A 14,153-nucleotide genomic window follows, 5' to 3' on the forward strand; every position below is an offset into this window, starting at 1 on the left:
GAGTTTCTGCTGAGTTCCAAACCCCATAGCCATCCCTTAACAAAGACATGAAATAACAACAAATATAAAAAGAGAAAAAGGGCTTAACATTGTTAAAGCAATCTTTTCTGGCTGCTCTTTTAATGGAATTGCTGCATGTTGCTGTTTAGTGGCTTTGTGGTTAACATGAACAAAATAAAAAAACAACATCAACAAAAATTTTAGAGAATGTCCTGATTAGTTCCCCAGTGCTTTGTCAAGGAAAAAGCTTCCACATGATATTTTAATAGCTATATGTGAGCCTCCCATTGAAATTTCTGCCAAAGCTGGTTAACCGGTTCTTCTGAAAAACTTAGCTTCTCAGTGTAATTCCCATGCAGTGTTCTGCAAGAGTATATCAAGGATGTATACTGGGGTGTAGGGGGAGTACTAGATTTGATGAAATGCTGTGTTTCTCTCTCTTAACAAATAAAACAAACATTTCATGTCTTTTATTAGCTACACAATGTTAATTGTAATGATAGGTCTCCTGGAGTTTCCTTTTCTCCTCCAGCCTTGTAAAAGAAATAGCAGGAAAGAATGGAATTAAAATGCATCACATTCTCCCAGGAACTGAGGAGCCTGTTAAATCACAGTAAAAACTAACTAAATAAAAAGACTACCACAGCAAAGCATCAATTTTCCATAAGTTGTGTGAACATCCATAACCACTGACAGCATATTAACACTGTGTTTTGCTTTGCTTGTTTTAATCATGAGAATTCTATGACTTGAGAACTTAACTCCTAATAACAGAGCCTAAACCCTATTAGCATGTTCAAATAAGCATTTGCAGGGAGGCTGTTAAAGATATGTCAACAATATGAGCTCAGCTTTTTTCGTAATGGAAAACACACATAGCTGAGGACCATGTTTTATGTGTCTTTAAAGAGAACTGGTTCAAATGAAAATAAATAGAAAGCGCTAGTAGAGATACTCACAGGGATGATCTGTCCACACACTCCAATGGGTTCGTGTCTTGTAAACGTAAAATAATCTCCATCTGAAACAGATGAGCATGGTTACTCTCAAGTGCAGTTTGACTTGGCAGAACAAAAAAAAAAAAAAAATAGAGGGGGGAAAAAGCTCTAAGGATCAGCCTTTGATGGCAGTAAAAGAAATAAAGAAGTCATGGAAATGTTTTTTCATGAGCCAGCATGGGAAACCTAGGTTCAGGAGCAACCTAGTTGTTCTTTCTGTAGAACAAAGGAAGCAGGCATCCCATCAGAAAGTAACCTGCTTTGTTCCTTAGGAAAGAGGACAAGCTGTACTGTACAAAAAAGGGCAGTAGCAAGGAAGCCACTTACTGGCCTCTGCTGATTTCAGGGTGAAAGAAGTGAAGGAAGAGTCACAAAGGCAATTTCCTGAAAGGCATGACTGGAACACAGCGATATAAAGGTGTATGTACAAGCAGATGTAGGATAATAGAGTAGCATACATCCCACCCATCTTCCATTGAAGACACAAGCAGTTTGAAGTAATGGAATGCTATACCACAATCTGTACATGTGGAATGAAGAGGTGAAGCCTGTGCCTGCTGTGTAATTTAGCATAATTTACTGCAGAAGACAACACTAAGGAGAATACAGGGGTCGTCATACAGGCAGGCTCTGATAGCTGCCTTGTAGAACAAGGCCTGTATCAGAAATGGCCTCAAGCTGAACAGGCAGTCAATTTAAGTTGACGGGGAAAAGTCGGATGCAGCTGGAAGATGATGCAACAGTGAGCAAGAAAAGTTTTCACAAACCTTTTAGGCGAGGGAGAAGTGAATAAATAAATGCAAGGACCAAGTCACTGGGAACTTGGAAATTATGCAGGAAAAGCAGACTGCATAATCACAAACAGCAGGTGTGGATGATATGAGGCTAAAGGGAATTACTTAAATAACTCTCTGATCTGGTAATTATTTTTAAGGTCCTGATGAACACAAATGGCAAAGAACTCCAGGGGTGAGAAGTATCACCAGTTAGTGAGTGTTACGCTGGATCTGCAGTCCTTAACTAAAGCACTGTTGAGCTCAGGGCAGCCTGAGTCAGGTCAGGAAATAAACAGATCAGTGAGTTGGGGTCAGGCCTGTGGTCTGTGGGAACCTTTCACGTGGCCCGGCCTGCTCAGAGCGGCAGGTCTCTGTGCTGGCTCATTCTGCACAGCTGGTGTAAGTGACTGTCACGGGGGCTGGTGGAGTTCATGCTCTTTCACAAAGCTTCAAGGTTATTGCTGCTTCAGCACTTGCCTGTGGTCTGGGAGTACATGCTGAGGTTACCCATGCTGTGATACGATGGAGGTTTCTTCCCAATTGATAAAGAGCAGGACAATGGCCTGCCTTGTGTGGGACCAGTTACGGTATTGTCTATCAGCTTTGTTAGTGTGCCTGGCCTGCATCTGTGCAAAGTAGATTCTGTACACTTTTGTACCTAAATTAGGTACAAAAAGCACTCTTTTTACCTAAATTGAGTCTTGTGGCTGTATAAACTAGTCCAGGCTCAAACCACCTCTGAATTTAGGTCAAATGTTTTTCAGTGAGGCTACAGCTGAGGTAAGGGCTATGCTAAAGGCATGATGAGCTGAATGTGCCCCTTGGCCTGTAGTGCTTGGTCATCTAGAAAAACTTGCATGTCTTTACTTAGAAAAATCATTTCAACTAAGTATGTGAGAACGATGAGAAGGTTACCCAGGCTCAATCACAGGAGATGATTTACCAGGGTAGAAAGTGGTCAGATGGCAGGAGTAAAAGGAGGGGAGATTGCAGTGCTCTTGCTCCCCTTGTCACTGTCCAACACAGAGGGGTATGTGCTTTCCTTCACACGGTGGGTGAGCATGCGGGCAGCTGTGGCCTCTGCCCCATTCAGCCCAGAGCTGCAGCCAGCCTTGTTCAATAGCACAGAAAGACCTAACTTCACAATGGAGAGTACATTTTGGGAACCTGCAGCAATATCTTGTACTATGTGCTATGCATCTGGTAACAATAAATGGGTTAATCCATAAACTTCTTGGGTTTAAGTAAAGACTTCAACTTGAATTTGATTAGAAATAACTTATTTTCAGGTCTGCTTATTTCGGTACATCTACTTTACAGGATTTGCTCAGTAGAAACCTGAGCTAGAGTAGCTAATACATCAGCTAGGGGCCAGATACAGAATAATTATGAGAAAGGTAACAATAGTCTGCAACCAAGACAAGGGATAGAACAGAGGAAATAAAGGAGGGAGGGAGAGAGAGAAAAGAGATTCACATCAGGAAAAGGAGAAAGAAAATAGTTGCTCAGTCAGTTTGCTCTGCATTGACAAAATGTCACTCCCCAGTGGAAGTGAGAATATTAGTTTCACAAATTGAGACAATCAGTTTGATTTTCTAGGTTATCTTTCACAGATGCTAGCAGTGGTTCACAGACCATAGGAAGAATCATCAGACCAGACAGAAGTAGAGTAGAAGTCAAAATACAGAGAAGTATATACAGGCAAAACTGTCGAAGTGCTCAAGAGGCACATAGGAGTCAGTTAAAAATACCAGCTTGTACTCGGTAGTACTGTGAGAGGTGGATTCTCAGCCAGAAGGATGGTGACAACATAACAGTAACATAGTTACGTTAGCACTGTCTGACTTTAGATTGCCACTGCATAATCATTGCCACATGTCTGCGTGCTTCATAACATAAAGTTATAGATAACCTGAACGTGCTTGCCAAGTCAGACAAATGGTGGTTAATTCCACCAAATGTAGGCAGAATGTTCTCTCTGCAGAGCAATACCTCCCATGCAGAGTTGCTTGCCCTGCTTTCTTCCACTAGACTCTAGACAGCTGCCCTTTTTGACACCTACTTCCAAAGTTCATCATCCACGGACTTACTGTTAAGATGGGATTTTTGAGGTTGCTTTCTAACAATATTTTTCTGAGCATATGTGACTTGAAGTTGCTCAGAAGCTTCAGATGCCTCTGGACAGGCCAAAGGTGTATCTAAGAGCCACCATGTCCATAATGTAAAATAAGCTGTTACCACAGCAAAATAACTCAAGATTGATGAAGTGAATCACTTTTTCTGAGCAGTGAACACAGAAAGCTTCCCTGTGCTCAGAAATGAAACACGCTTTTGAAACATTTTAGAGTTTTAAAATTAGTTTATACAATTCATGCTAATGACACTTGCTCTAAGATGCTGTTGCTGATGATGGTTAGTCTTACACTTCTACCAGCTGGCAGCCAGAAGAAGGTTGCCTGAGAGGGATTTGACAGTCTGATCCCATATGCAATCTAAAAATTTGTCTTAAAAGTTTTTTTTTTTTTAATATTCTCAGCTGATGTAAACTGTCATTCTCCAGTCCTCGCTGATATTAATAGAGCCAGATCAATTTGCAGCTGCTTAGCACCTGGCCCAAAGATTTTTATTTTTTTAATCAGAAAGAAAGCCCCATTTATCCAGGGATCTCACTTTGGGACAGTAATACCTTCCACAGATGTGTTTGCTCAGATTTCCATCAGGAGTCTCCATCCCAGATATTTTATTTGCATAACAATCATAATACAGTCACATGCCTCATATAGCAGGACACAGTAAAGAAGTGGGTGAGAGCGGAGCTGGTTCTTTAAGCTGTAACATATCATGTATTGATTTAAAGATACATTTTTGCTTGCATTCAGTTTATTAGTTTAACAGTTTCTAGTCGACCCTCATTCTGTTTTAATTTAAATCATCAAAGCTTTATGCATGGGAGCAAGCAAAGGGCACTCTGAAGGTTTTAGCAGCTCTGGGACCAAAAGGAATGTGACTGTAAAACTCACTGTTCTTCTTCTACTTGCCTATTGCTTGCCTATTTATATTTTAGAGGAAAAGAAAACCTCAACAAGAACAGATGAAAGATTGGAAGGTTTCAGATTTATTAGCACACCAAACAGAAAGAGAATGAGATTTACTATGGTTTTTATTTTGGTTTTGTTGTCCTGTTTGGTTTCCTTTGATGAGCTAATGGTAAGTGAATATGAAGAGCGCCATGGTTTAACACTGGCCTTGCTCTAAAATAGCTTTATGAGAATGACAAATTTATAGTGTGAAACTAGAGGAATAGAGAGGAGTGCTAAACCAAGAGGAAGAACAAACTGATACCCTGAAAATCTGTGAATGGACTTAAAATTCTACGCTACTGATAGCTGTGTTTGTTAGCACTGAAGTTTGCATTTAGGAAGGCATGCTGAAAATGTGCCTTCCTCTACCCCAGCATAGCCCACCTCACTGAAAAAAAATCAGGGTTTTCATCTGATACACTACTTGAGGACAAGAATAAGCAGAGAATATTTATTCTCCTTAACCTGGCAATGCTTTGTGGTGACTCACCTAAATTTTGTGTACCTGCGGGGCTAACAAGTGAGGAGGAGGCATTCACTGACCAGGGAGAAAGAGATTAGAGAACAGGAAATTTGCTGAATATATGAATTTATGACGTGCTCTGCACTTTTGTATGTTTAAATGCGAAGTGCAAGCAGCAAATCTAGGATTTTTGAACCTCAGCCTCAATGACTGTGGAAGTCTTCAAGAGTCCTTACAGGAGAGTCTACACCTGAAATATTAATATTGTAATTTCTTTGGTGAAAATACACTGGTGATAATAAACAGCAGTCAGTAACACTGCAATTTTAATAAGCTGAAACACCATGATGAGTAATGCTGCAATAAGAGTTACATGATCTATTTTCCTTCTGAAAATTTTGAGGCCACATTTTCAATTAATCTACTTGCCTAACTTTGATAGTTTTGTGCTTTGCTGTACAGAGGCAGGCTAGTATACTGCAGATACTGTGTTACATAATGTAATTTTATGGAAATAAATGGGCAACAGCAAAATTCATTTACTTGTGAGTGTGCCTTTCTGTTCTCCTTCAGTAAAGTGTAATAAGCATGCATGTGCAATGAACAGTGTGCACCATGAAACCAAAAAGAATCCACAGAGTAAATGTTGGCTTTCCTTACTGTTTTTCCAAAGATTTATTTTTGCAGGTAAAAGATGAGTATATTTATCTTAATGACTGCACCTGCATAAAATCATTCTTTGCTATCATGTGCTGTTTTGCATGATCATAACAGTTCAGTACATCTAGTCCAGACTGCAAATGAATATGTTCACAAAAGAAAATGCAGCCTGTATTTGTTAAAACAGCTGGGAGGGAGGGGCAGGAGGAAGATACTTGTTAAATAAAAATAACGGTAAGGTTCTTTTTCTTTTCTTATCTCTTTAACAAAAACTAAGAGCAGAATAACTAATTTCCTAGCACTTATAAAGATTTATCTCATACATACAATATAGACCTCATCCCACTGAGTAATTTGAAGAAGCATATATAAAAAAATACATCTGATACGTATGTACAGTTCTCTATAGTAACATGACAAACTCTAAGTACAAACAACTTTGGACCCAGTGTTAGTCCCAAGTAAAAAGATTTGCACAGGCAGTAAGAAAACATCTATAAACAAGGTATATACGTAAGCATACCATTTCCTAAACAGGCAGATAACACTATTTTCATGTGTTCCAAGGTATTTGGCAGGCTAATACTGCATCCATTTTTATAAGTGTAACAATATTTAAATGTAGGTATTGAGCTATCTCCTTCTCAGATGCACACATGCAAAAGAAACAAAACACAATTTGGGATGTGCATGTAGGGCAGAACAACAGCAGGTTCATCTAGTCCAGCCCTTGCTGACTTTCAAACATCTGCTTCAGCAACATACTACATGCTATAAGACCAAACCAAGGTTCTCTTCTACCTTTCATGATGCTGTAATCTATTAAGCCATTTGGCATGAGAAGGTTTAGGTGCATACCTGTGCTTTACTCCTCCTTACCTACAGGAATGGTCATTCCATGGATTTTGTCTGCCCAACCGGCATAATACCTCAGGGTTTTTATGACTCCCTGAAGATCTACGTAGAAAGCTTGCAAGAAAGGTTTGCCACTGTTCAGTGACTCCATAGTCTAGAAGACAAGAAAAAGTTAAGAGATGTAAGCACAGTAGCATTTTTAGACTATTGTACTTAAGTATTAACTGTCTTAACAGCTCTTCAATTATGACAAAGATTTTAATGAAGACCAAGCAGTTATGCTTTGGCATAGTCTTAACCCAGAAGGTTCAGAACAACTAGCTGATCCCTTTTGTTACTTCTTTTTGCAAATGTGAACAAAAAGCATTTTCCTTAAAAAAATACCTGGTTTGTTCTTGATGATTCTGGAATGACTATGATTTTAAGAACATGTGTGTGTGTGTGTTTATGTATGTGTGTCTGTCTTGTGGGTTTGTGTGTGTATCCACATGCATGTGCATGTGTCTCTGTGTATTTTGGACCACTGTGCTTGGTCCAGATATATAAATGCTAAATTGCTTTAATCAGGAGCCAAGGTAAAAGTGCCTGTCAAACTAGGTTCTGTTATGTTAATGATAACAGCTGAGAAGGGGCTCCTTGTAACCCCATATTAATGATCTGAATCCATAAAGAGAAGAATGGACATATCTCTCTTTATATAATCGATGTGAATATAAAAATTTCTCTATATGGCTGCCAAGACTCCTGCTGAGGTCTGAGATATCTATACTGTACAGCCAGTTTATTTATTGCCATCAAATAAACAAACTCTCCTCTAGGGAAGCTCATAAATTAACAAGCTAATGTCCTTATTTTTCAGTTAATATTCCTATTTTTAAAAGTATCTTATAAGCTATCCTCTTAGGGGTTCCTAAGATCATTTAGCAAAAAGAATCCAAGAAAATATCCTAAGATGTTGAGTAGCTTAACTCATTCTCAATAGCTGTCTAATAGGAATCATTCAGAATGGGCAAAGTACACCCATGTGTAACACACCAACCATCAAATGAGTTTCTGTAGAGAAGAATGGAGGCCTAATTCTGCACTGACTTATATCCCCAAGAGCAATTAATGGCATCGCCTGTGGTGCAATTCAGTAAAGAACTTGGCTCTAGAAATAAAAATCAAATGACAGGCAGAGTAAACTTGATTTGCTGTGGACTTCCTTCTCCCTGTGGTGATTTTACAGTATACACTGGTGGTAAGATGATTTAAGTGTTGACAAAGCTGGAATTAAGATGTTCACCAGCTTAGTTGAAAGCACTTGACATGTGGAAAATAACATTAACAATGCCACTGTTTAGATGGCTTAATACGTGAGTGAAATAGTGCATTACCCATAATTCATGTTACCACTTGAGTGTCAGTAAGCATTTCACCTGCCATTTCATTAATATCTGCATAAATCACTTCATTTTAGAAAAGTTACAAGCATGCATAACAGGCATATGTGTGTGTGCACACCCATTCATTTGTCTGATGTCCAGCTGAAAGCTCATTTGAGTCAATTGGAAGACTCTTGTTGACTTTTATGAGCTTTGGATCAGATCTTAAGTAGACAGCCATCTTAGCCACCAAGCTGAGTGTAGTTTTCAAATATGATTTATATTAACACATTTATGAACTAATTTGCGCTCAGAATGTAAAACTGACAGGTGATTTGACTGTTTATTTTCATGTGTCACTTACAGCAAGAATTGCCCTGTCTCTTTCGACCAAGTCTGCTAGCTTATCCAAAAGATGGCCTCTTTCCGATGCATCCATTCTCCTCCAAACTGAACCTAGAGAAAAAGCAAGGCGAGCTGCCCTCACTGCTTTGTCCGTATCCACCTGTCAAGAAGGAACAAAAAAAAAACAAAGGCACTGAGGTAAATAACATTACCAGGCTTACAAAATTTGCTGTTGTACAACCTTAGTCACATGATGGGGTTTGGAACTGTGATTAATAAAAGAACTGTCCAGTGGTGCTACTCTGGACCTGCTGCTTTGATCTATTTATGCACTTCTATCCATCCACAGGATGCATTACCTTGTCAGCTTCTTGGATTTCACAGATCTGCTCTCCTGTTGCTGGATTATATACTGGGAATATTCTCCCACTTTCAGAATTTTGCCACTCATTATTGATGAAAATCTAGAAAAGGAAGAAAAGTAATCAGTCCTTCCACATGAACAAGCAGTAATGTATATAACAACAAATTCCTGGGAAGGGCTGCAGATTCTAATACAAAAGAGTTAAAACTTATTTATGCCTGTGAAAATTACGGTTTTCAAGAGTTCAGGCTAAGGGTCAGCTCCTCATGTCTTTCTGTGTTCTGTGGCAGTGTCACTATAGAAGCAACATCAAGCTCTAAATAATTTGGTTGACATTCAAATTTGGTTCAAAAACTGTAACAAATAAACTAAAATAGCTGCATCAGAGAAAAAGCCTTGAAACTGCTGCAGACAAGACAAGGATTTGGAGTAATCATTCAATTCAGTAAGTAAACATTTGGTCATTGATACAACCCAGTCAAAGCTGAATAATCTCAAAGATCACAGTTCTTCAATACACAGTCAGTTGATTAAGGCCACAGTGATGACTCGCAGCACAAAATTAACTTGCTTATCTGCTTGGAACAATGGAAATTGTTAAATTCTCTCAGTGTTGACATAATTTTAATTGTCATGGGCAAACCAAATTTGAATTTTAATGGTGCTGACAACAGCTGTCTTGAGAGAGGTAATGAGTTTATTTAAAGTAGGTTTTTACTGGTAGCTGCACACATGCCAGTTATTTTCTATTGAATTACTTTCAAGAACAGGATGCAATTATTTCTTATCAAATAAGAAAGAAGTCACTCTAGGAAAATGACTGAGTGAAAGGTTTTCCAGGTATTCAGACTCTTCCTGTCCTTGAAACCTTTCTAAGAACAAAAGTGTTCAAAAAGTTGAGGCACCATATGGGTTCCCTGGAGTTCAGGTATCAATGTTCTTTCAATGTATTCCATGAAATACAACTTTAAATGTGTAACAGGATGTTCTGGTCTCATTGAAATCAATGGGAGTTCTACCACTGACTTCACTGGAGGCAAGACTTCACCCCTAGGTAGAAGGAATGAATGTTCACCACCCTTTTTTGCATGAGGGGTTAAGTTGCTTTTATAGAGACAGGGACCTTTCTCTGGTTAAAGCAAATCAAAGCCCCATACCCCACACAGATCCTACAACTGTGGATGAGTAGAAAGCCAAAGGACCCTTTGAAAGATTCAGGAGTTTCAGTTCCAATCAGAGATACTCATGTGGTAGAAACTGGCCTATCTTTTTAGATCATGGCTATGGAAGAAGAATGAATGATGTATTGGTCCACAGACCCACCACAGATGCTGGGACAAAAATCTGTCCCACTAATTAGGCAGACTAAATTTCACAAACAACTTGTCCAGAGCAGTACTTTGCCACTGCTTTAATCTTGTACTTTCTGCTGTCTTACTAGCATGCAATAAAAAGCTGTTACCTTTGTAGTGGTACATGGCTCAAGTGAGCCAGATGAGCTCAGGGAGACGATGGAAGACAGTTCATATGTAAGGACTTCGCTTAAATGGTGTCAGGTTGTTGGTTCCTTTTTTGTTTTCTTCATAGAAAAGTTTGATGTGGCAAAACCAGGATAAAAAAATTACATGTTTTTCATGTAGAAATGAATGGAATGTAATACCTGTCTTTTCTAGTCAAAGAAGAGTAATGATACGAGTATAGGTCAGCTGCTGATTTTTTAGGCTTGGAATAGTAGAATGAGGATGGCTGCACCAGCCTGCCAACTCATTTAAAACTTACTCTAACTGAAGTGTTTACAATTTGTCTGATGGCAAACAAAGCATCAGCATCAAAATGCTGAGTGTTTAAGAAAAGAGGATCACCAAAGCTTTATCCTGTCTGTAAGGAAGGAATGACACAAGTAGAAAGCTAGTCATATATTAATGCAAAGAAACTGAGCTGGGAAGAAAACCTAACACTATTCTAGCAAAAAAAGCAGCCAAGAGAAAATACAGTCAGAAAGCTCAAGATGAACAATTGCAACACCAAAGGGTATAAAGTGTCCATAAAAGAAAAAAACGTGGTGAGGATGCCAGTGTGCCTGTGCATTTTAAAGAAGGTAAAGAAATTGCACGCTTATATTTGCACATGAAGGCGAAGATGTAGAGTTTTCTGTTACCAGACATGAGCTTGCTCACAACACTATTCTCCAAGTCAGATGTAATCCATGTAGCTGTGTTCTTCTCAGCAGGGCTTATTAGCTCAGGCTCAGTGCCACACTAACTGCGGTGACATAGTTTTTGGGTCAGAGCTGACTCATGTCCGACTGACTGAGGACATGGGCAGAAGGAACCTGTGCGTGCTGGAAAAGACCCTGTTGATATAACAACATGCAACAATTACATGTGCTTTTGCTATTATGCATGCGTTTCCGTTGTTTCTCCTCATGTTCCCTGTGCCTCTAGCCTCAGCCACTTTGCTGTGTGCCCTTCCATCCATTTCAGAGTCCGTCCTTTCTTTACTTTCCCACCCTCTTTATTTTGGTTTTCAGAGGTAGCTGAACTCAGGACCTAGAGCACCATTATCCATCTGGCGCCTTCTCCGCACACTGCATTTATCTTGAACCTGTTCCTTTCCTTGGACTGTAAGCTCCTCAGATCGTGGGTGGTGTCTTCCTGCTCAGTGATTACACTGCTTTGCAAACTGAAGTACTGGTTCCCATTAGGACATTTTGGAGCTAAGTCAGCCAAAATAAGATAATGAAAGAATCACCAGTATGATCGCTAGTGACTAACACCATAAGCTGTAAACCCTCTGGTCTATCACTGACACTTTTTAGACTGTAAGTGAAACAGAGAAACTCTGAGATCTGTCACCTGTGTGGAAGAAGGATTTTACTGTCATCCTTTCCATTGAGTTTGGTGGAGTTCACTCCATGCCCAGAGTGTGGGGGGGTGCACTGAGGAGGGAGAGGAAGGGAGAAGGGCTTGCAGCTTTGGGAGTAGGTGGCCAATGGGGATGTAAGGATGTTTGTTTAAGGTTACAGTATGTACATAAACACATAGGTTCTTCTTGTGATCTGTCTTGAAAGAATGAAAGTCAGGTTCAGTACAAGAACCTGAGAAGTGGTGGCAACTGCAATTCAGCACTCTTCCTGTACAGAAGTGGTCTGTTCTTTTTTAAAAAGATTAAAAAATGTTAACTATATTCTGCTGGGATGAACACCTATCATCAGGTTTCCTAGTACACTGGACACATATTTGTTCTTAAAATACATTTCACCATAGGAGTAAGAAATAGTGCCTTGGCATTACAAAAGAGTGTCGCAATTCAAGCTGGCTGGAACTTTAAGGTGTATTATTTTATTGAATGCTCCATTTAGCCCACAGATTTAGAAAAAGAACAGTAATAGCAAATCTTTCAGATAGGACCTAGGAAGGATCTATTTGGCATAAAGTTAGAGTTGAAGGCAAGAGAAATTGCTACTGTTAATGGTTAATGTTAGTTTCTTCCTGTTCCACTTTCTATAAACAAGGTATTGCCTATACAAGCTCATTACTGTAAACTGAGCACATTTAAATTGGCAGTAAAATCAGAGTATTTACTCTAGTGCACAAATAAAGTACCTAGTCCCATGTTTTGGAACAGTTTCAAGTCTTGAAATCCAGCAGCTGGCGGCTTTACAAGCAAAACCTTACACTTAAATAATTCACTTTTGAAAGTTTTAGGTGTTCTGTGTCAGGTAGTACCATTCAGCAGATATTCCTACCACCAAGACGCAGATTCTTTTGCAATAAATTTGCATTCACAGGGGCTTTTATAACTCTTCCAGCACTACTGACTCCAATGGCTGTTGATTAAACGTATATATCCTGTACATTTAATCTGACTTTCATTATGGCCACTTCGTAAAAATGCCACGAAATGGACAAGCGATGACACATTGCAAGAACAAGGAATCCCTGCAAAGCCTCAAATTGGGTTTTTTTCTGCTTTATTTATAGTGACCATGATAAAGGCTAACTCTAAATCAGGGAGAATATTTGACAGCAAATGTTCCTATCTATGGATTATATATAACCCATCCTAAACACCAGATGAAAAAGGGGTAACCCTAGAAAAAAGAAGGGCTTGCTTCCATGTAAATCATGCTACAAATTGGACAACACCCAGTGAGTTCATTGTTCAGCCTCAATTGTGAAGGCTATTCACGTTTACTATTCCCCTGGAATCAATGTTAATTAAGGCTGACTGGGGCTATAAATCAGCCTTTGGTTTTTACAACTTAATTCAGCGTTAAGCATATATATGTAAATAAAAGGTAACTGATTAACCACTTGAGTTTTCCACGAGTTACTGAGGTAATTTGTTTTTGTTTCAGTCCTAGTGTTACCTTTTGTGATTTGCAGTAAGGAAAAGAAAAAATATATAGTATGTCATGTATTTGCTATGTGGTATTGTGAGTGGTTAAATAATCTGGCCTGTTGGGTGCTATCAACAAAACTGCCAAAATGGGAAAGGAAGAAGGGAACGCTTGAAAAACTTTGGAACACATGAGCATTTAGTTTACCATCTACTCTCAGTAGAGCCAATAATTATGGTAATGTCAGAGCAGGAAGAGAAAAGGCAAACCTTCCTTTTGTCCCTGTCAGTAACAGTGATTTGGCCAAGAACAAACTCAGCTCACAAAACAGACAGTGCCTCTTGTAAGTGAGGAATCTGGCTGTAGTTGGTGTACAGTGGTCTAAGGAGGAAACTAAATACTGTTTGTTTATCGACAATGCTGCCTAAGGTAATATGCAGTACAGGCAGCAGCTGAGGTAGGGTGGGTGTGTGCGTGTGGGATGAGGAGGTCTCAAACAGGCCTTACAGTGTAATAGGTGCAGTTGGATGCTCCAGGTTGTCCCGTGAACGTGCCTTTGGAGTGTCATCATTCTCATGAGATCTCATTGTAAAGGTCTTTTGATAATTTCTCTTCCTTTCCAAAGGAAAGATGTAGAGGGCATGGCATTTTCCTGAAAGAACAGGCACCTGCCTCCTGTTACTGACAATAACCTCTTCCTCACACACACATGTTCTCATAGAGCTTTTGATAGAAGTTTGCAAGAAAAGGGTCCCACCACATATCTGTTAGGTTCAAATTCTGCCTGTGGTTGCTTACATACAGCTACGTTGACAGAGTTCCATAGGACTAAGCAAGGAAGCAATGCTGACCCATCGTACTGTTCAGAGCCTTTGACATACTATATCATACAAAAAACTATACAAA

General features: G+C 39.4%; 1 protein-coding gene across 1 annotated transcript in view; it reads right to left on the minus strand.

Annotated features, from left to right (window-relative positions):
• The window catches only part of ALDH1A2 (aldehyde dehydrogenase 1 family member A2), a 58,789-nt gene that overhangs the window by 24,485 nt on the left and 20,151 nt on the right, over positions 1 to 14,153 (minus strand). The window contains exons 2-5 of the mRNA XM_009973230.3: positions 8,901 to 9,005; positions 8,561 to 8,701; positions 6,857 to 6,986; positions 960 to 1,021 (exon numbers count right to left, since the gene is read on the minus strand). Of these exons, the coding sequence (XP_009971532.1) occupies positions 960 to 1,021; positions 6,857 to 6,986; positions 8,561 to 8,701; positions 8,901 to 9,005 (438 nt within the window). The remainder of the gene's footprint in view (positions 1 to 959; positions 1,022 to 6,856; positions 6,987 to 8,560; positions 8,702 to 8,900; positions 9,006 to 14,153) is intronic.

The sequence above is a fragment of the Tyto alba genome, unplaced genomic scaffold, assembly GCF_018691265.1.
Source record: "Tyto alba isolate M040663 unplaced genomic scaffold, T.alba_DEE_v4.0 Super-Scaffold_41, whole genome shotgun sequence".
In the NCBI taxonomy this organism is placed as follows: domain Eukaryota; kingdom Metazoa; phylum Chordata; class Aves; order Strigiformes; family Tytonidae; genus Tyto; species Tyto alba.